Source organism: Rhinopithecus roxellana, chromosome 17 (genome assembly GCF_007565055.1).
Source record: "Rhinopithecus roxellana isolate Shanxi Qingling chromosome 17, ASM756505v1, whole genome shotgun sequence".
NCBI lineage: Eukaryota > Metazoa > Chordata > Mammalia > Primates > Cercopithecidae > Rhinopithecus > Rhinopithecus roxellana.
The window spans coordinates 41112876-41132926 of NC_044565.1; the positions used below are offsets into that span (position 1 = coordinate 41112876).

The 20051-nt window shown below is 42.6% G+C and overlaps 1 protein-coding gene across 8 annotated transcripts in view; it reads left to right on the forward strand.

Annotated features, from left to right (window-relative positions):
* The window catches only part of BCL11A (BAF chromatin remodeling complex subunit BCL11A), a 101267-nt gene extending 84004 nt beyond the window's left edge, over positions 1-17263 (forward strand). For 2 of the 8 annotated variants that reach the window (XM_010377592.2, XM_030921407.1), the window contains exons 3-5: positions 850-951; positions 6649-8671; positions 16422-17263. In XM_010377592.2, coding sequence (XP_010375894.1) covers positions 850-951; positions 6649-8669 — 2123 coding nt within the window. In that variant the 3' untranslated portion in view covers positions 8670-8671; positions 16422-17263. The remainder of the gene's footprint in view (positions 1-849; positions 952-6648; positions 8672-16421) is intronic. The other 6 variants (XM_010377610.2, XM_030921409.1, XM_030921408.1 and 3 more) reach the window with 5 other exon arrangements.
* Positions 17264-20051: the final 2788 nt, after the last annotated feature.

Genomic DNA, 20051 nt, shown 5'->3' on the forward strand with positions numbered 1-20051 from the left:
GAAATGTTTCGTTGACTATCAGATTCATTATATTAGTGTGAAAAGTCACTTGTCTTCACCAGAGTGCAACAAAGTACAATAAAATGGTGAAGGTGGGTCAGGGTTTCTGGGTGCTGGTATTATTGGAATGCTGGTTCTTTCCTTGTCATGTAATGGCCAAAGTTATTTGGACCCAGAAGTCTAATCTTTATCCTCCATTGCTTTGTATTGTGAGAAGCCACATCTGTATAGGGTTTCCCATTGACAGGACTCTAGAGTATGGCCCAGGTCAGTCCAGAAATGCCCAAGGTTCCCCTGTCACTGAAGGCTCTATCATAAATATAGCATGGGAAGAGGGGGGCAGAGGGACAGAGAAAGCAGAATGGGACTCTGTCCCATAAAAAACGGTTCACAAATCTACTCATTTCCTATCAGCATTTTGTTTTTTGCTTGGGTTTGTCTATAAAGTTAATGTATGCATGTAAACCAGCCTTGCAGATAACGCCCCCCCCCCCATGTTTCCAGGCTACCCACAATATTACCAGTTTTCCCCTTGCTGTTTACACATCTCTTTCCACAAGACAATAATCAAACAACAAATAAACAAGCAAATGAACTAAAGATCACCTCTCCCCATTCCTAAAACAAACCCTTTCCCTTTTGTCAAAAAGACCGAAATTGAAAACAAAACAGAAACTGTGGGAAATAACTCTCCACTCTTCTTTTGTTTCAGGCCTTGGGCCTGTTAACTATCTGCAAGGCTGTTGTAATGATGTTAATCTGTTTTAATGGAATTGAAATGTGATATCCTGTGGTGTACGATGCACGTTGTTTGTAGCTGTAGTGCTTGATTTTGGGTTTCTTTCACAGATAAACTTCTGCACTGGAGGGGCCTCTCCTCCCCTCGTTCTGCACATGGAGCTCTAATCCCCACGCCTGGGATGAGTGCAGAATATGCCCCGCAGGGTATTTGTAAGTTGAGCCTTATTTCTTCTACAAATGTCCATGTGTATAGAGATGACAGTTTCTGGAAATTGCCCTTACTTTTTAAGTACTGAACGGAGTTACTTCCAAAATAGATTGTCATATGTATTATTCCATTACTCACTTGGCAGACACTCCCCACTCCACTCAGCCCCAGAGGGACTTCTTGCCTCCCCTTTTTCTTTCCTCACTGGAGGCTGGGAGCTGAAAGTAGCTCACCCCTGTGGGTCTTCTCCCCAGGGTCTTGTCTGGCTCCATGGCTAGTGATTGAATATGCCTGTGCCTTTGGAGCCCATTTTATTACTGGACATTCACTCCTGTGGCCTCATTTAGGACTTCAGGTGTAGTCCAACGCACACATCTTTTTTTTCTTTTTTTTTTTTTGTTTGTTTGTTTGTTTGTTTGTTTGAGACGGAGTCTCGCTCTGCCGCCCAGGCTGGAGTGCAGTGGCCGGATCTCAGCTCACTGCAAGCTCCGCCTCCCGGGTTCACGCCATTCTCCTGCCTCAGCCTCCCGAGTAGCTAGCTGGGACTACAGGCACCCGCTACCTCGCCCGGCTAGTTTTTTGTATTCTTTTAGTAGAGACGAGGTTTCACCGTGTTCGCCAGGATGGTCTCGATCTCCTGACCTCGTGATCCGCCCGTCTCGGCCTCCCAAAGTGCTGGGATTACAGGCTTGAGCCACCGCGCCCGGCCAACGCACACATCTTTAGCCAAGGCCAGAATCAAAAGCAGTCAGTTTAGGGTTATTCCAGAGTTATTCTAATACATATTCCTCATGTATTTACATGTGTATTTGTACATAGTATATTTTATATATACGTGATCACACATAATTTTGACTTACTTTTCTCCTAGTTTTAGAGGAAAATGCACATCATTGTAGTTAAAATGTGAAGGTTCTACTATCACCACCACCACCACTACCACCACCATCACCACCGCCACCACCACCATCACCACCACCACCCCCACCCCCACCACCATCACCACCACTGCCACCACCACCACTACCACCACCATCACCACCACTACCACCACCATCACCACCACCACCATTTACTTGTTCAAGCGAGCTTTTATAGTAGGGACCATTTTATGAAACTTAAATTTGTCCATTTATACAAATGTTTTCTGAAAGATATTGTTTTAGAAAATAATACGGTTTGCTTCTCTGAGTAGGAAGACATGGGATGAATCATGCATGGCTAAAAGGTTGGGGGGTGGGCAGTGATTCCGCCCTAAACACGAAAAAGCAGGTTCAAGAAGAAAAGAAGTGTGACCTCTAATTTTTATTTGAAAGTAAATGAAAAATAACCTGCTGTGGAAAGAAAAAAAAAGAAAAGGAAAAGGGTCATGGAAAGAGAATAACAAAGAGCAAGATACCAGAGTTAAGGCTCTAAGGGGGACTGTTTTTAGATGGGAGGGAAACGACACTTATCCATCTTGTAAATGGTATCTGAAGAGCAGGGCATGCACCCTGAGACCAGATTCAAAGCCAGTTGTTTATTTTTGTTAACTCCTAGGTAATCCTAGGTAACAAAGAGTTATTGTGTGAATTTCATAAGCCCTCAGGTCCTGAGGGCTGGGTGGTTCAGGGGTTAAAAGCACCTCATCTGCCCCCCTCCCCCAAGCTGGGCCTAAGCCTGGGTTAGGTCACAGATTGCAGAGGGTTTAGGGGGTTGGACTCACGGTTTCTAGTCCCTGCATGCTGGCTGGGTGGGGAGAGCTCTCCTGTTGCTGGGGGCGTCTGGGGCCTGCATGGGGCTGTGGGAACGGAGCCACTTTTGGAGGGAAGGGAGAGAAGGCAGTTGAGCAGTTGAGAGGAGGGTGGAGTTGAGAGGCCAAGGGCTGCTGGCCAGGGAAACATAGGTCTCTGTCTTCAGCCTGGTCTTCCTGAGGGCCGGGAGTTTGATTTGACTGGTAGGAAAGTCTGAGCTTGATGGGGAACCCCTGTCCCCTCCCACCTTCCCACAAAGGGAGGGTACGTAGTTTACTGGTGCCTCTGCCGGCAGGACCAGTTTAGGAGTGACCAGAACAAGGTATGTGGAAATGGGTTGTGGGGGTCCAGAAAGCTCTAGAACAAACCTGATGCCCATTCCACTTGGCAGCATTAACCTGCTGCCCCCGGCTTCTAGAGCTCATAGCACTTCCCTTCGGCCGCCCTGCTGTGTGCCAGTCACCCCTGCTCTTTCACTACAGTCTCCTTTTGGCCTGGGTTAAGGCCTGGACTGGGACCTTCTCTGGAAGCCGTTCGGGGTGTGTAATGTGGTTAGTCATTACCCTCAGTAATTAATCACCCCTGGTAGTAATGAAAACTCACATTCATGTTGGACCTGATAGTTTACAGAGGGCTTTTATATACTTCTGTCATTTGAACCTCCCAACAATTCTTTACAGGTACTGTTTTTATGCTCATTTTACAGATAGGAATTCTAAGACTCAGAGAAATCAAATGACTATCCCAGAGTTACAAGCTGGTGAATAATAGAGCTAGGGCTCCCATCTCAGGCCTCCTTGTTCTTCTGAATCTTGAGCCTTAGATCACATGACTTTTTCACGTTGGTGACATACTAGAAATGGGGGTCATTCCTTCCCATAAAGTAAAATGAAATAAGATAAAAGTCAGTAGGTGGGCTAATAGCTGATTTTAACCCTTGTGATGCCTCAAGTTCCTATGCTTAGGGGCCAGGTGTCAGTTTATTGCTCTAAATCAAAACAATCCCTGTAAATGCCCAATGAGGCTCTCAAATTGAGAAGTTGATTTTCATCAGAGTAAATGAAGAATATTATTATATTTTACACATCAATAAGTCAATGTAGCCCCAATTTTGCCATACAGGAAATCAATTCTGGTCTTTCTAAATCATCAAAGATGTTATGAACAAAGTAATTTCACAAATTATGGCAAGTAACACATTTATTGATGACTGCAGTTTAGGAATTTAGAATCTGTGAGCATTGTAATATAATATGGTACACCGGCACAAGCTGAGTGAAATACAGATTGTATGGTGAAATTGTAATGCATCATTTGCTATTAGTGGACTGGTAATAATTACCAGTTTCAAAGCAGCTCTCTCCATGTAATCTTTAGTCTCAATCGTAACAGCCCTTCTCATTGACATTATGATTACACTAGCTGCCCTCATGATCTAGAATATCTAGTTGATGGGAATACTAAAATGCGATAGTGAAAACTGTATGTTGTATGCTCATTATAAGATAAAATGCCATTTTCTCTGACCTGATGTATGAGAGAGAGGGAGGATAACATCACAGTGTTAACATACTGTAGCATGATCACATAACTAGCTCTGAAAAAAAGTTTAGGACGCTCAGGGCAGCAAAATAAAATGGACTTTTCTCATTTAAGCCTCTTTGAAAGGATACAAATGAGATCCTTGATGTAGTGCTGTATGCCACAGATTTTGGCATTTATCAATGACTACATTCATGGCACATGTGAAACCAGCACCACTAATTATGAGTCCAGTCCTGGATTTCTATCGATTTTTTTATAAGGTAAAATATAATTTTAAGGCATTTGGAGTGATGAACGTGTTAAGGACTTGCATTATCAGACAAATCTTTTTACTTGCCCAACTCACATTGTCAGGCTAAATGGGTATGATAGTCATGCAGAGACCTAGGGAGGACAAGGAGGAAGCCACAGAGGATCATGTAGTTGGAACCAGATAGTTTTTTTCCAGCCTATTTGGGACCCAAGTCATTGTTCAACAACAACAAAAAATTTATGAAAATGCTCTCAATGAAGCTTTTTATTTCCCTTTGAAGAGAGGAGGCAAACAAAAATAGGCAGATAATGTGATACTAATGTCAGCATTTTCTTTGAAAATCTTTCTGCCTTTTTTCCCCCTTCCACATTAGACAAATGTTTGAAATCTAATTTTGGTATCTTACCATCTAATCTTGTTTAAGAGATTTACCCAGGAGTGGGATATATTGAGTGGGATTATAAATGCATTGTAAAGTAAATTACAAGGTCAGGGCAGGAGTCCATTATTTAGACAAGTGCTTGAGCAAGGCTGGCTTGTTTTGGAATACCAGTGTTTGGGGGCTTCTGAGAAGACCCTGCCGGCTTTTCTTTCTGACTTGCTAAATGGAGGCATCATATAATTGATTAATTCCTCATTCTCACTATTAACCTCCCTGGTAGATTTTTTTTTTTTTTCCCTTCTTAGAAAGTTGACTGACAAATACTAGCTGTGGCCTTAAGGAACTCTTGTAGCCTTTCTTGTAAAAGGAGAAAAGTTTGTTATTACTCAGTTGTATTTTAAGGTTTTTTTCAGAATCCCTGGGAAGTTTTCTGTTTTTCTCATCCTTGTCCTTTGGCTACCATTACTTCTGCCCTTTTTAATGTTGTAGTTGACTAGTAAACTGTTGGTTAGTTATTCCATATATATATATTTAATTTAGCTATCTCCCCATATATATTTAATTTAGCCATCTCCCCAAATGAAAGATTTTGTGAAGTCGAGCTGGCCCTTCTTTGCCAAAGTGGCATTTACCACTCTTGGTTTCTTTTCAGCAAGGGAAATAATGTGACTTAAGCAGGGCCCCTCTCCAGACGGCTTGGCTACTGGCCAGAGTTGACTAGCTGAACTGTATCTTTCTGTTTCTTTCTCAACTGGAGCTGAGTCTCAGCCGAGGGCGCAGGATGTTGTATAATTTGGTTCACGTTGTTAGCCTCTCAAAATAATGAGGAGGAGGATAGTGTAGCATTTCTCAGCCTGCTGCCTGTCATGGTGCTGGCTGCTTTAACTGTTCCTTAAACTAGGATGCTGTGTCTGCTTAAGTCGGCACCAGCCACTCCTCCTAACTTTTCCAGACTTGCATTTATCTGACTGGGGGACAACTCCTAAAGATTGGATACAGCCTATCCATTAAATCTGAATGAAGTTTTTCTTTCAGATTTTTAAACATTCTTTGAGATAAAAATGGGCGTCCCCATGGGGTGTTGTGGAACCAAAATTGGGACTCACTGATCCTCCCACAGTCTGGGATATGAGAATGTTGCTAGTCTTTTTTCCATGGAAGTATTTTATGAGTACCCTCTCATTTTAACAATATCAACAATTAGCGTGTTTCAGACTAAGACTGAAAGCATCTCTAGGGCCATATAACATTGTAGTGAGTTGACCTTCTCCCCCTTTTTTGAATCTCTATGAAATGTTTGCCTATTTAGAAAGTTCACCTGCCACCCAGGGGGGAATAGAAAGCTGGGATTTAGGAAGCCAAAAAGTTTCCTTGGGTTACCTTGTCCAAGTTTCTCACTTAACGAAGAGGAAACAGAGGCACATGGAGATGAGATGGCTTGCCCCAAACTACAGCTGATGGGACTGGAAAGTTTAGAAGACATTTGTTGAGGTGCCTAGAATGTAGGGACCTTCATCCTCAAGCCAGAACTGGCCACGATTTTTCTGCTCTGGGGATTGGATATCAAATTCCTAGAACTGAGTTTAATGGCAGGAAGACTGATTGGACCAATATTTACTGGGTACCCATGCTCAGACGTGCGAGGCACAGGGGTAGGTCAGTGAGGGTTTAGGCCTTGGGGTTGAGGGGTGGCGGTAGGGAAGGCTGGAGGTGGAACATAAATAAGCAATTGCTGATGCCTGCCTCAGTGATTAAACATTGATGTTGGTGTTGTATTATTTTGCAGGTAAAGATGAGCCCAGCAGCTACACATGTACAACTTGCAAACAGCCATTCACCAGTGCATGGTTTCTCTTGCAACACGCACAGAACACTCATGGATTAAGAATCTACTTAGAAAGCGAACACGGAAGTCCCCTGACCCCGCGGGTTGGTATCCCTTCAGGACTAGGTGCAGAATGTCCTTCCCAGCCACCTCTCCATGGGATTCATATTGCAGACAATAACCCCTTTAACCTGCTAAGAATACCAGGATCAGTATCGAGAGAGGCTTCCGGCCTGGCAGAAGGGCGCTTTCCACCCACTCCCCCCCTGTTTAGTCCACCACCGAGACATCACTTGGACCCCCACCGCATAGAGCGCCTGGGGGCGGAAGAGATGGCCCTGGCCACCCATCACCCGAGTGCCTTTGACAGGGTGCTGCGGTTGAATCCAATGGCTATGGAGCCTCCCGCCATGGATTTCTCTAGGAGACTTAGAGAGCTGGCAGGGAACACGTCTAGCCCACCGCTGTCCCCAGGCCGGCCCAGCCCTATGCAAAGGTTACTGCAACCATTCCAGCCAGGTAGCAAGCCGCCCTTCCTGGCGACGCCCCCCCTCCCTCCTCTGCAATCCGCCCCTCCTCCCTCCCAGCCCCCGGTCAAGTCCAAGTCATGCGAGTTCTGCGGCAAGACGTTCAAATTTCAGAGCAACCTGGTGGTGCACCGGCGCAGCCACACGGGTGAGAAGCCCTACAAGTGCAACCTGTGCGACCACGCGTGCACCCAGGCCAGCAAGCTGAAGCGTCACATGAAGACGCACATGCACAAATCGTCCCCCATGACAGTCAAGTCCGACGACGGTCTCTCTACCGCCAGCTCCCCGGAACCCGGCACCAGCGACCTGGTGGGCAGCGCCAGCAGCGCGCTCAAGTCCGTGGTGGCCAAGTTCAAGAGCGAGAACGACCCCAACCTGATCCCGGAGAACGGGGATGAGGAGGAAGAGGAGGACGACGAGGAAGAGGAAGAAGAGGAGGAAGAGGAGGAGGAGGAGCTGACGGAGAGCGAGAGGGTGGACTACGGCTTCGGGCTGAGCCTGGAGGCGGCGCGCCACCACGAGAACAGCTCGCGGGGCGCGGTGGTGGGCGTGGGCGACGAGAGCCGCGCCCTGCCCGACGTCATGCAGGGCATGGTGCTCAGCTCCATGCAGCACTTCAGCGAGGCCTTCCACCAGGTCCTGGGCGAGAAGCATAAGCGCGGCCACCTGGCCGAGGCCGAGGGCCACAGGGACACTTGCGACGAAGACTCGGTGGCCGGCGAGTCGGACCGCATAGACGATGGCACTGTTAACGGCCGTGGCTGCTCCCCGGGCGAGTCGGCCTCGGGGGGCCTGTCCAAAAAGCTGCTGCTGGGCAGCCCCAGCTCGCTGAGCCCCTTCTCTAAGCGCATCAAGCTCGAGAAGGAGTTCGACCTGCCCCCGGCAGCGATGCCCAACACGGAGAACGTGTACTCGCAGTGGCTCGCCGGCTACGCGGCCTCCAGGCAGCTCAAAGATCCCTTCCTTAGCTTCGGAGACTCCAGACAATCGCCTTTTGCCTCCTCGTCGGAGCACTCCTCGGAGAACGGGAGCTTGCGCTTCTCCACACCGCCCGGGGAGCTGGACGGAGGGATCTCGGGGCGCAGCGGCACGGGAAGTGGAGGGAGCACGCCCCATATTAGTGGTCCGGGCCCGGGCAGGCCCAGCTCAAAAGAGGGCAGACGCAGCGACACTTGTGAGTACTGTGGGAAAGTCTTCAAGAACTGTAGCAATCTCACTGTCCACAGGAGAAGCCACACGGGCGAAAGGCCTTATAAATGCGAGCTGTGCAACTATGCCTGTGCCCAGAGTAGCAAGCTCACCAGGCACATGAAAACGCATGGCCAGGTGGGGAAGGACGTTTACAAATGTGAAATTTGTAAGATGCCTTTTAGCGTGTACAGTACCCTGGAGAAACACATGAAAAAATGGCACAGTGATCGAGTGTTGAATAATGATATAAAAACTGAATAGAGGTATATTAATACCCCTCCCTCACTCCCACCTGACACCCCCTTTTTCACCACTCCCCTTCCCCATCGCCCTCCAGCCCCACTCCCTGTAGGATTTTTTTCTAGTCCCATGTGATTTAAACAAACAAACAAACAAACAAGTAATGAAGCTAAGAATATGAGAGTGCTTGTCACCAGCACACCTGTTTTTTTTCTTTTTCTTTTTCTTTTTTCTTTTTCCTTTTTTTTCCTTTATGTTCTCACCGTTTGAATGCATGATCTGTATGGGGCAATACTATTGCATTTTACGCAAACTTTGAGCCTTTCTCTTGTGCAATAATTTACATGTTGTGTATGTTTTTTTTTAAACTTAGACAGCATGTATGGTATGTTATGGCTATTTTAAATTGTCCCTAATTCGTTGCTGAGCAAACATGTTGCTGTTTCCAGTTCCGTTTTGAGAGAAAAAGAGAGAGAGAGAAAAAGACCATGCTGCATACATTCTGTAATACATATCATGTACAGTTTTATTTTATAACGTGAGGAGGAAAAACAGTCTTTGGATTAACCCTCTATAGACAGAATAGATAGCACGGAAAAAAAATCTCTATGAGCTAAATGTCTGTCTCTAAAGGGTTAAATGTATCAATTGGAGAGGAAGAAGAAAAGGCCTTGAATTGACAAACTAACAGAAAAACAGAACAAGTTTATTCTATCATTTGGTTTTAAAATATGAGTGCCTTGGATCTATTGAAACCACATTGATGGTTCTTTCTACTTGTTATAAACTTGTAGCTTAATTCAGCATTGGGTGAGGTAATAAACCTTAGGAACTAGCATATAATTCTATATTGTATTTCTCACAACAATGGCTACCTAAAAATATGACCCATTATGTCCTAGTTAATCATCATTTTTCCTTTAGTTTAATTTTATAAACAAAACTGATTATACCAGTATAAAAGCTACTTTGCTCCTGGTGAGAGCTTAAAAGAAATGGGCTGTTTTGCCCAAAGTTTTATTTTTTTTAAACAGTGATTAAATTGAATGTGTAATGTGCAAAAGCCCTGGAACGCAACTAAATACACTAGTAAGGAGTTCATTTTATGAAGATATTTGCTTTAATGATGTCTCTTTAAAAATTCTGGCACCAAAAGAAATAGATCCAGATCTACTTGGTTGTCAAGTGGACAATCAAATGATAAACTTTAAGACCTTGGATACCATATTGAAAGGAAGAGGCTGACAATAAGGTTTGACAGAGGGGAACAGAAGAAAATAATATGATTTATTAGCACAACGTGGTATTATTTGCCATTTAAAATAGAACAGGTATATAAGCTAATATTGATACAATGATGATTAACTATGAATTCTTAAGACTTGCGTTTAAATGTGACATTCTTAAAAAAAGAAGAGAAAGAATTTTAAGAGTAGCAGTATATATGTCTGTGCTCCCTAAAAGTTGTACTTCATTTCTTTTCCATACACTGTGTGCTATTTGTGTTAACATGGAAGAGGATTCATTGTTTTTGTTTTTATTTTTTTTTAATTTTTTCTTTTTTATTAAGCTAGCATCTGCCCCAGTTGGTGTTCAAATAGCACTTGACTCTGCCTGTGATATCTGTATCTTTTCTCTAATCAGAGATACAGAGGTTGAGTATAAAATAAACCTGCTCAGATAGGACAATTAAGTGCACTGTACAATTTTCCCAGTTTACAGGTCTATACTTAAGGGAAAAGTTGCAAGAATGCTGAAAAAAAATTGAACACAATCTCATTGAGGAGCATTTTTAAAAAACTAAAAAAAAAAAAAACTTTGCCAGCCATTTACTTGACTATTGAGCTTACTTACTTGGACGCAACATTGCAAGCGCTGTGAATGGAAACAGAATACACTTAACATAGAAATGAATGATTGCTTTCGCTTCTACAGTGCAAGGATTTTTTTGTACAAAACTTTTTTAAATATAAATGTTAAGAAAAAATTTTTTAAGAAAACACTTCATTATGTTTAGGGGGGAACTGCATTTTAGGGTTCCATTGTCTTGGTGGTGTTACAAGACTTGTTATCCATTTAAAAATGGTAGTGGAAATTCTATGCCTTGGATACACACCGCTCTTCAGGTTGTAAAAAAAAAAACATACATTGGGGAAAGGTTTAAGATTATATAGTACTTAAATATAGGAAAATGCACACTCATGTTGATTCCTATGCTAAAATACATTTATGGTCTTTTTTCTGTATTTCTAGAATGGTATTTGAATTAAATGTTCATCTAGTGTTAGGCACTATAGTATTTATATTGAAGCTTGTATTTTTAACTGTTGCTTGTTCTCTTAAAAGGTATCAATGTACCTTTTTCGGTAGTGGAAAAAAAAAAAAAGACAGGCTGCCACAGTATATTTTTTTAATTTGGCAGGATAATATACTGCAAATTATTTGTATGCTTCAAAAAAAAGAGAGAAACAAAAACATGTGACATTACAGATGAGAAGCCATATAATGGCGGTTTGGGGGAGCCTGCTAGAATGTCACATGGATGGCTGTCATAGGGGTTGTACATATCCTTTTTTGTTCCTTTTTCCTGCTGCCATACTGTATGCAGTACTGCAAGCTAATAACGTTGGTTTGTTATGTAGTGTGCTTTTTGTCCCTTTCCTTCTATCACCCTACATTCCAGCATCTTACCTTCATATGCAGTAAAAGAAAGAAAGAAAAAAAAAGGAAAAAAAAAAAAAAAAAACAACCAATGTTTTGCAGTTTTTTTCATTGCCAAAAACTAAATGGTGCTTTATATTTAGATTGGAAAGAATTTCATATGCAAAGCATATTAAAGAGAAAGCCCGCTTTAGTCAATACTTTTTTGTAAATGGCAATGCAGAATATTTTGTTATTGGCCTTTTCTATTCCTGTAATGAAAGCTGTTTGTCGTAACTTGAAATTTTATCTTTTACTATGGGAGTCACTATTTATTATTGCTTATGTGCCCTGTTCAAAACAGAGGCACTTAATTTGATCTTTTATTTTTCTTTGTTTTTATTTTTTTTTTATTTAGATGACCAAAGGTCATTACAACCTGGCTTTTTATTGTATTTGTTTCTGGTCTTTGTTAAGTTCTATTGGAAAAACCACTGTCTGTGTTTTTTTGGCAGTTGTCTGCATTAACCTGTTCATACACCCATTTTGTCCCTTTATTGAAAAAAATAAAAAAAATTAAAGTACACATTGTAAGCTTCTTGTGTCCTCATTTGACACACTCTGTAAATTACTTTCAAGAAAATAACAGGTTTTAAGAGAAGGCCAGTCAGTCTTTTTCAGGATTATTTCTATGGGCATTCTGATGCGTGTATTATACCCTAAAGGAACATAAAGTACTTACTATATTAAAATAGACATACCTCAAACCCTGGACATAGTTTTAAGGCTTTACAGTTCTAGAATAGTTTTAAGAAATGGAAGGTGTTTTCAGTCTGATGTTAAAAACTTACTCCATCTCTTAGCAGAAATCCATTCAAATATAAGTGAAAAAACTTGCTGGTAATAGCATCTTAGACTTTTATTTCCTTTAAATTTTTTGCTGTTCTTGTTGTCTAAAAGTTCTTTTCTATTCTCCCATCCTTGCTTTATCTTAGAACATAATGTAAAAAATATATATATTTTTTAAATCAGCTCTTTGGTTTCCATGTAAGAGTCTTTTCTTGTAACCAAATAACCCCACTTTTCAAATCTAAAAATCTGGAAACAAAGGCATCAGGTTTTGTTTTTTGTTTTTTGTTTCTTTTAAAAGAGGGAGAAAAAAAGAGAGAGAGAGAAAAAAGAAAAGAAAGCAGCCACTAGGGGTTTAGTCAGACATAGTGAAATCTTTGGAATCAGCCACTGATTTCCTGAGATGCATAGTGGTTTGCCTTGTGGTTCTGAGATCCCAGGAACCCTAGATGCTACAGATTACTTTACGTGTTTTGATAGGGTCTTCCTGGATGACAGCAAATAAGGGCGGGAATACCCTTCAGTTATCTTCTGACCAGCCAGTGAGGTCTATTTTAAAAATCCTTCCTTAGAAATCTGTGTTGTCAATTTTACAAATACTGCATGTTGCAGCATCTATTTGCTTTACTAAACACATACCTCTGTGATATCGTCTCCCTGTTCCCAGTGTAGATGAACGAATATGACATTGTTCTTATTTTTGTAAAAAACCAAAACAAAAGCCGTTCTGTTGTCTTCTTGTGGTAGCATTTTTTTTGTCGCTCAGTTCTTATGCCCTAGTGCCTGTGAGGTGGCCTTTTCATGTCATGCCTTTTATCTGAGGCAAGAATAGTTTTATCTTTCTAAAGTGTAGAGAAAGTCAATGTTTTCTGAAAAGCCAGTTTGGGTGGGAAGGAGAGAGTGGGGCTAGAGGAATCCACTGAGAAAGGATGTTGGAGAACATTACCTAGGAGCTGGGGTGGGGTTGGCGTGCGGTACCTTGAGAACTTGATGTTTGTCACTGAACTTAGAAAAGATATACTGTATGTGTTTTGGATTAGGTTTCTCCAAAACTGAACCCAAAATGCTGCTCAAGACAGATAGAAATAATTCCCCAGTGCCATGCCAGCTTTAGATGTGGTGACTTCGACTCCACCATATTAAATGTCCATAAAACCTCTGTGTGTCCCTATTACTCTTTTATTAGGAGCTATGAGTGCAACTGTGCAGGTTTTATATACAGTATTCATTTTAATTTCTCAGTATATGATGCTCTTAGCGTAATTAGGTTTTGCATCCTGACAGACAGAATTAATGGTGGATATTGTATACTTGTCTGTTCAAATTTCTTAAATCAAATGGGGAATGGGGAGGAGTGCAAACATCTGGTGATAAATCACAGATTATGTTTGATTTACATGGTCCCAAAGTTAAATAAATTTATTGGGAGACGGGTTCTTCAGGTTACTCAGTCTCCTGACTTATTGAAATCCTCTGATAAAATATTATTTCTGAAGCTGATGAACAATAAAAGCATGAGAACCTAGCCAACATGAATATCACTTATAAATGACACTTTGTATCCAGAACTCTAAATTTTTTTTTTAAATTTAAAACGTTAATATAAAATAACATACAAATTTCCAACAGTAAGATGAATTCATGATCTATTTTTTTAAATGAGGAACTACTAAGAACATTAATATCTCTTAAAATCCTCAAGTAAGTTTTCGTAACAGGCTTGACATGCTGATGGAATGTTTCCTACATACCTGAACTCCTGATGCTTAAAATGTTCTTTTAAATCTTCATTTGAGAACAACTTAATAAACAGGAATACAGCAAATTCTATTTCTCACAGCTTTTACACCAGAAACTCTGCCAGTGCCTATATTACCTCCTTCCTGAACCCATTTGCTATCCTTTCTTTGTTTAGGACCTACAAAAGGGCTGGAACCAACACGTTACAAAGGTTACTAAGAAGTGAGGTGAACACAGTTCTTCATTTGCACTGGCCGTGGCAGGAAGTATGAAGTAGTTGAGTTTTTCCCAGGGCATTCTGTAGATATAGAACTGTTTATTTAAATACCATTTTTGTATATGCAATAAGTACATATTGTATATATTCATAATGCTAGAAGTGAGAATTTGAAAGGAAGTGGCGGGGGGTGGCTTAGGTATAATTCCAATTGGAGAAATAAGGAAATGAGGTGGTTTATTCAAGACACAGTTTGCTGAAAAGTACTGGGATTATTTCGGGCCTTCCTGAAAAGGAGTTGAGAAGCCTCAGGCCCCATCCTCTCCTGCTTGTAGCCCTTTGCTCACAGAGACTGAGGGAGGAAATACCGTGTTTTCTTGTTTTAAGTCTCTTTCCCCCTCCGTACACACACGAACATGACTTCTTATGACTGTGTTGTAACTGTGTGTTCCTCATTACGATTCTGTTACTCCATTGTCCCTGGGCCTGGTGTGTTCAGGAATGTACCCATCCCATTCTCTTTTTTTCAGACAACTTCCTGTGAAAAAAATTGTGGGAACTTTGCCGATATGAGGATGGGATTGGCAGAGTTCTCTCAACCTGCTTGGAAAAATGTTTCTTAAAAGACTGCTAACTTTTAAAAGGCATGAGCCATCTAGCAGATTTTCCTAGGTGTCTCCTAAAGCCCTGCATCTTTCCCAATTGAGAATAAACAACCCATTGTTAGAGAAATGGACATCGGAACACATAGAGGGAATTGAGATGATGTGTATTTACTCTAGGGCTGCTATAGCTATGAACTGTGGACATGGGTTGTCGGGTGTGCACTTCTGCTTGCTGGCATCTCGTTATCCCATTAGCCCGCTGTTTCATTTACTACATACAGCACGTGGGCAGTGACTCAGCCTTTAGGGGGATGGGACTGTTTCTGTCTCTCTCTTTCTCTCTCTCTCTCTATTTCTCAGTGTCATCTACAGTCATGGGATACCATTAATTCCTCCCTTCCAAATGGGAAAGAAACCAATCCAGTTCACACGGGTCATTGTACTTAAGAACCTAAACTTGGCTGAACACAGCTCGATGGTTGATCCAAATACTGTTTTTCCTTTCTGTAAAGTGGCAAAAACTATTTCAAGGGAGCACGTGTATCAGATCTTTCATAGGGATGGTAGAAGAGGCAAATTAAGCCATTTCCCCAAGTGTCCTCTAAAGCGGGAGCCCCTAAACCCATATAGGGGGCTGTGCTTTTTTAAATAGCTGTGAACGTGGAATATGCCCATGATATACTTTGTCTATTAGGGCTTTGAATATTGGTAGCAGGTTGGACGAAGGGGTTTGATTGGGGTTTCAGCTAAAGGGGCCTCGACGACAGTGACTTAGCGCTGGACTGGGAATGGGATTCCCCAGAACCCACCTGGACACAGCATGCCCCTCAGCCCAGGTCTCCGCTGCTCTGCTCAGGGGTGGGATGCGCGAGAGCAGCTGAGCTCCAGACCCCGGGCCTCCTGCGGCGCCAAGTCAGGGGAGAGGAGGCCCCAGGCCCCTGCTTCGGGTCGCCGTGGCAACGAGGCCTGGAATGCCACAGTGGTAGCCCTCTTCCTCGGCACATCCGGACTCCCAGTTCTGCTGCTTCAAGTCAATGTCCACAGCAAGGGAGGAACCCCGGAGGAAAATAACCACTCCCTTCTTCCCTTCACCATTGCCTTCCCCCTTCCAAAAAAGAAAAGAAAACTGCATGTTTGAAAGAAACTACAGGCAGTTTTTGGTGCAATTTGAGAGCAACTCTTTTGGGTTCTGGTTTTCTCTTCAGAGATTTGTTCGCCTCTTGTAAATCATTGGCTGCTTTGACGTTGAACTTGATGACATTTCATGTTTTCGTTGTGCTGCTTTTACATCAGTTTTGATTTTTTGTTTCTTTATAATTTTATTATTATTTTGAGAAGGTGTCCCCTTTCCCTCCTCCCTCTCCCGCTCTCCTCAACCAAAGGACTGTTTCTTAATAAGTTTTCTCAGTCATAAGGGCAAGTGTTTCCTTCCAGGTGTGTCCCGAGTTTATTAGGACTATCATACAATTGGGCAGGGGTGGGGGAACCTGGGTCCTCCTTGGGGGGACGGAAGGGAGGGAGGCGTGGGAAGACCACTCAGAGGTCAGAGATACTTGGGGAGGGGAGACTGAGTTTGAAATCATGCTTAAGATGCCAGTGGCTCGACCTGTGGTTGGTTTAAGTTCTAATTTTTAAAAGCTAGTTAGAGAACAGAAAATCATTGGGCCAAGTCACACCTGTACTTTTTTTTTTCCCCCTCCTCTGTCTCCAACCTCTTTCTAGGTTCTTCACACACCCCCATTCGGCGTAGTACCCAGAGAGCTCAAGATGTGTGGCAGTTTTCGGATGGAAGCTCGAGAGCCCTTAAGTTCTGAGAAAATTTGAAGCCCCCAGGGGCGGGGTGGACGCGTGCCGCCCAGTCGACGTCAGCGTGGTCTGTCATCCTGCTAGTTTGTGATGTTTTCTGACAGTAGCCTCCAAGAAGCCGTTGTGCGAAGACAGAGTCCTGCAGAGTCCTTCCAGCCTGGACCTGCAGTGCCATTTTATTTATATTTTTTAATAAAAAGTAAAAACAAAAAAACAGACCCACATTGGAACAGTGAATCAGTCCCATAGAGAGGGCCCGTGGACCATCGCTGTCATGAGTGATGCCCTGGCCCTTCTGAAACCAGCCAGCCTAATTACCCGTATTGTGGAAATGCGCATGAGTCCCCAACCCCTTGTTTCTATACATTCTATGTTGTCTTTTAAAAAGTGTGCTTAACATTGACACAATAAATGTTGGAGCTTTAGGTGGTGTTTGCTTGTTCTTTAATTTTTAATGCTTATAAGACAATGCGGCTGCTTATGACTTTGTATTTCTGTACCCGTTTCCTACAGACACCCATCGGGTGGGTAGGAGGAACAGATTTGAGAAATGGGCAGGAGATGTAGGAGGGGAACTAGGTTACCACTTATCAGATGGCATAAATTTTCAAGCAGAATCAAAATGCAAAACTTGGGAATAAATCATAGCAATATCATAATTAATGTAGTAGTAGTGTTGCTGTTTATTAATGCTGAAGTGTGTTTTTCCTAACTGTCTGACTTATAATTTGCATACCATTAAATAATGCATCAAATGGCACACTGAATCCTGTTTTTCAAATATATGCTTTTGGTGGCTACCATGCAGGATTTGAATTTGTCTTTTAATTTAGCTTAGGAAAGATAACGTCACTGGGTGAGCGGTAAATCCTAAAGAAGGTGATGAATGTCAGTAGTTGCTTATTAAATATCCTAATTTTAGGTTCCCAAACCTTCAGGAAATATATCTTAATGCAGACAAACAAACATAAAACTTCTTTAGTACTTAACATCAGGAAATTTGGGGCAGATTTTAGAGGGGTGAAATTATAGGAGGAAAGAGGTTCACATCAGAACAGACCATTGTAATCATAGTAATGCTCCATTCCTTAGAAATTAGTGCCACAAATAAGTTACATCTACAAACAGGTGGTAAAAATTCTTTCTGGCCCAGTTAATTTGCACAGAACTTTTCTCAGTTTGGTATTTTTTACTGCTTGGAGATCCGGAAGAGAATTAGAAACAATATAGCAAATTAAAATAGGTTTGTCAATAATAGAGCTCAGACACCTGTGTGCTGTAGATTCACATACAGACCGTGCACCTAAGTGGGGATAATCTTACCCATCCACCTTCTGGCTAGATTACCTAGCTTAGTGAAAAGATAGCTAAATAATTGGCATCTGAATTCTTTCCTGCTTATTCATAATAAATCATGACTCTCTACAGTAGTGAACTACCTTATACTTTAATACAGTGCTGTCTCGTGCATTATTTCACCTGCTCTCTGGGACAGATCTCATGACTTCCACTTTTTGGAGGTGGAGACCGAGGCTCGCCAAGGTGAAGGGCTTGCCAGAGGCCACATCAGTAAGAGAGAAGGCAGAGAAGCCAGGTTTTCTGGTTTCTAGTTCAGAGCTAATTTCACCAAACTCTGTTTAACTGATCAAAGGGAGTGTCTTTTCCTGTGTTAGCACATAAGTCATAAATGTTCACAGACACACACGTGTGGCTTACACATACAGACCCAGGATGGCCTTTAGTAAAGGTATGCAGAGTTGCCTCTTCCTACCAACAGATGTGTGCACCGAGAAAAGGGAGGTTGCGGCCTCCTTGCCATCACCTTTCCCCTGTGGCTTTTCCATGACAAATAACCCTGATTACACAAGTGGCCGGTTTGTGACTTCCTCTCTCCTAGTTGAGTGTGAGACTTCTAGACAAGAAGTTATTTCGTAAAGAAACCCTCTCCCTGCCCCGTTCTCTACCTATGTGTTGCTGAAATATAAGACCATTAGGGTTTCTGTGACGGCATCCTCCCTAAATGTGCTGAACTCCTTGCTGATGCCTAGAAAGAGTGACACCCCTTCCAAAGGGAGGCCAGAATTGAAACAACAATCCTGGGTCTTGAGACAAGTTCAGCCTTTGTAACTGCATTTGGTGGTCACTATACTTTCATTTCTGGTCTGTGTATCTACCTTCACTTTTTATTTCTTCTCAGAGTCAGTTTGTAAATAAGTGTATCCACTTATTTACAATCTCTAAAAGTGGGATTTTTAAGGGGCAAGAGGATAATGGAAGTGGATAAAGGATATCTTTTTTTCCTCCCCAATTTGGAGAAGAACCCCCCCCCCCCCAGAAAAAACAAACAAAACAAAAAGACTGTCTTTTCCCATGGTTTTTCAAGTTGAAAGACAACAAAAATTTATTCACAGAATTTATTAGGAAATGGTATTGTGTTAGGTCTAGCCTTTTTCTTTCTTTTCTTTCCTTCCTTCCTTCCTTCCTTCCTTCTTTCTTTCTTTTCTTTTCTTTTCTTTCTTTCTTTCTTTCTCTTTCTTTCTTTCTCTCTCTCTTTCTCCTTCCTTCCTTCCTTCCTTCCTTCCTTCCTTCCTTCCTTCCTTCCTTCCTTCCTTCCTTCCTTCCTTCCTTCCTTCCTTCCTTCCTTCCTTCCTTCTTTCTTTCTTTCTTTCTTTCTTTCTTTCTTCTTTCTTTCTTTCTTTCTTTCTTTCTTTCTCTCTCTCTCTCTCTCTCTCTTTCTCTCTTTCTCTCTTTCTCTCTTTCTTTCTTTCTTTCTTTTCGACAGAATCTCACTCTGTCATCCAGGCTGGAGTGTACTGGCAAGGTCTCAGCTCACTGCAACCTCCGCCTACCGGTTCAAGGATTCCCCTGCCTCAACCTCCCAAGTAGCTGGGACTACAGGCACGTGACACTATTGCCCGACTAATGTTTTTTGTATTTTTGTTGAGACCGAGTTTCACCATGTTAACCAGGATGGTCTCCATCTCCTGACCTCATGGTCCGCCCTCCTAGGCCTCCCAAAGTGCTGGGACTAGAGGCATGAGCTACCTCACCTGGCCTAGGGCTAGACTTTTGAAACGCCATGCAAGATTGATAATTTGGGAAGACATCTCTCAGTGTGATGAGTCAAGGTCATGGTTATCCTTGAATGGCGGAAACAGGGAAGGGGCTCAACAATCTGCCTGGGGTCCTCACTGTGTCCTCTTTGCAGAGTGGAACTTCAGATTGCAGAGAGATAAACTGGTTGCCCGACATGAGCACAGACTAGAGGACAGAGTCCCAGCCACTCGGATGGAGGAGACCAAATACAGGGTATTGTTTTTACTTTTCCCAAGCCTTTTGTGGTCTGTTCAGATTATTATTTTTATTATTTTTGAGACGGAGTCTCACTCTGTCACCTAGGCTGGGTACAATGGCACGATCTTGGCTCACCGCAACCTCCACCTCCCAGGTTCAAGCGATTCTCCTGCCTCAGCCTCCTGAGTAGCTGGGATTACAGGCTCGCACCACCTGGCTAATTTTTGTATTTTTAGTAGAGACGGGGGGGTC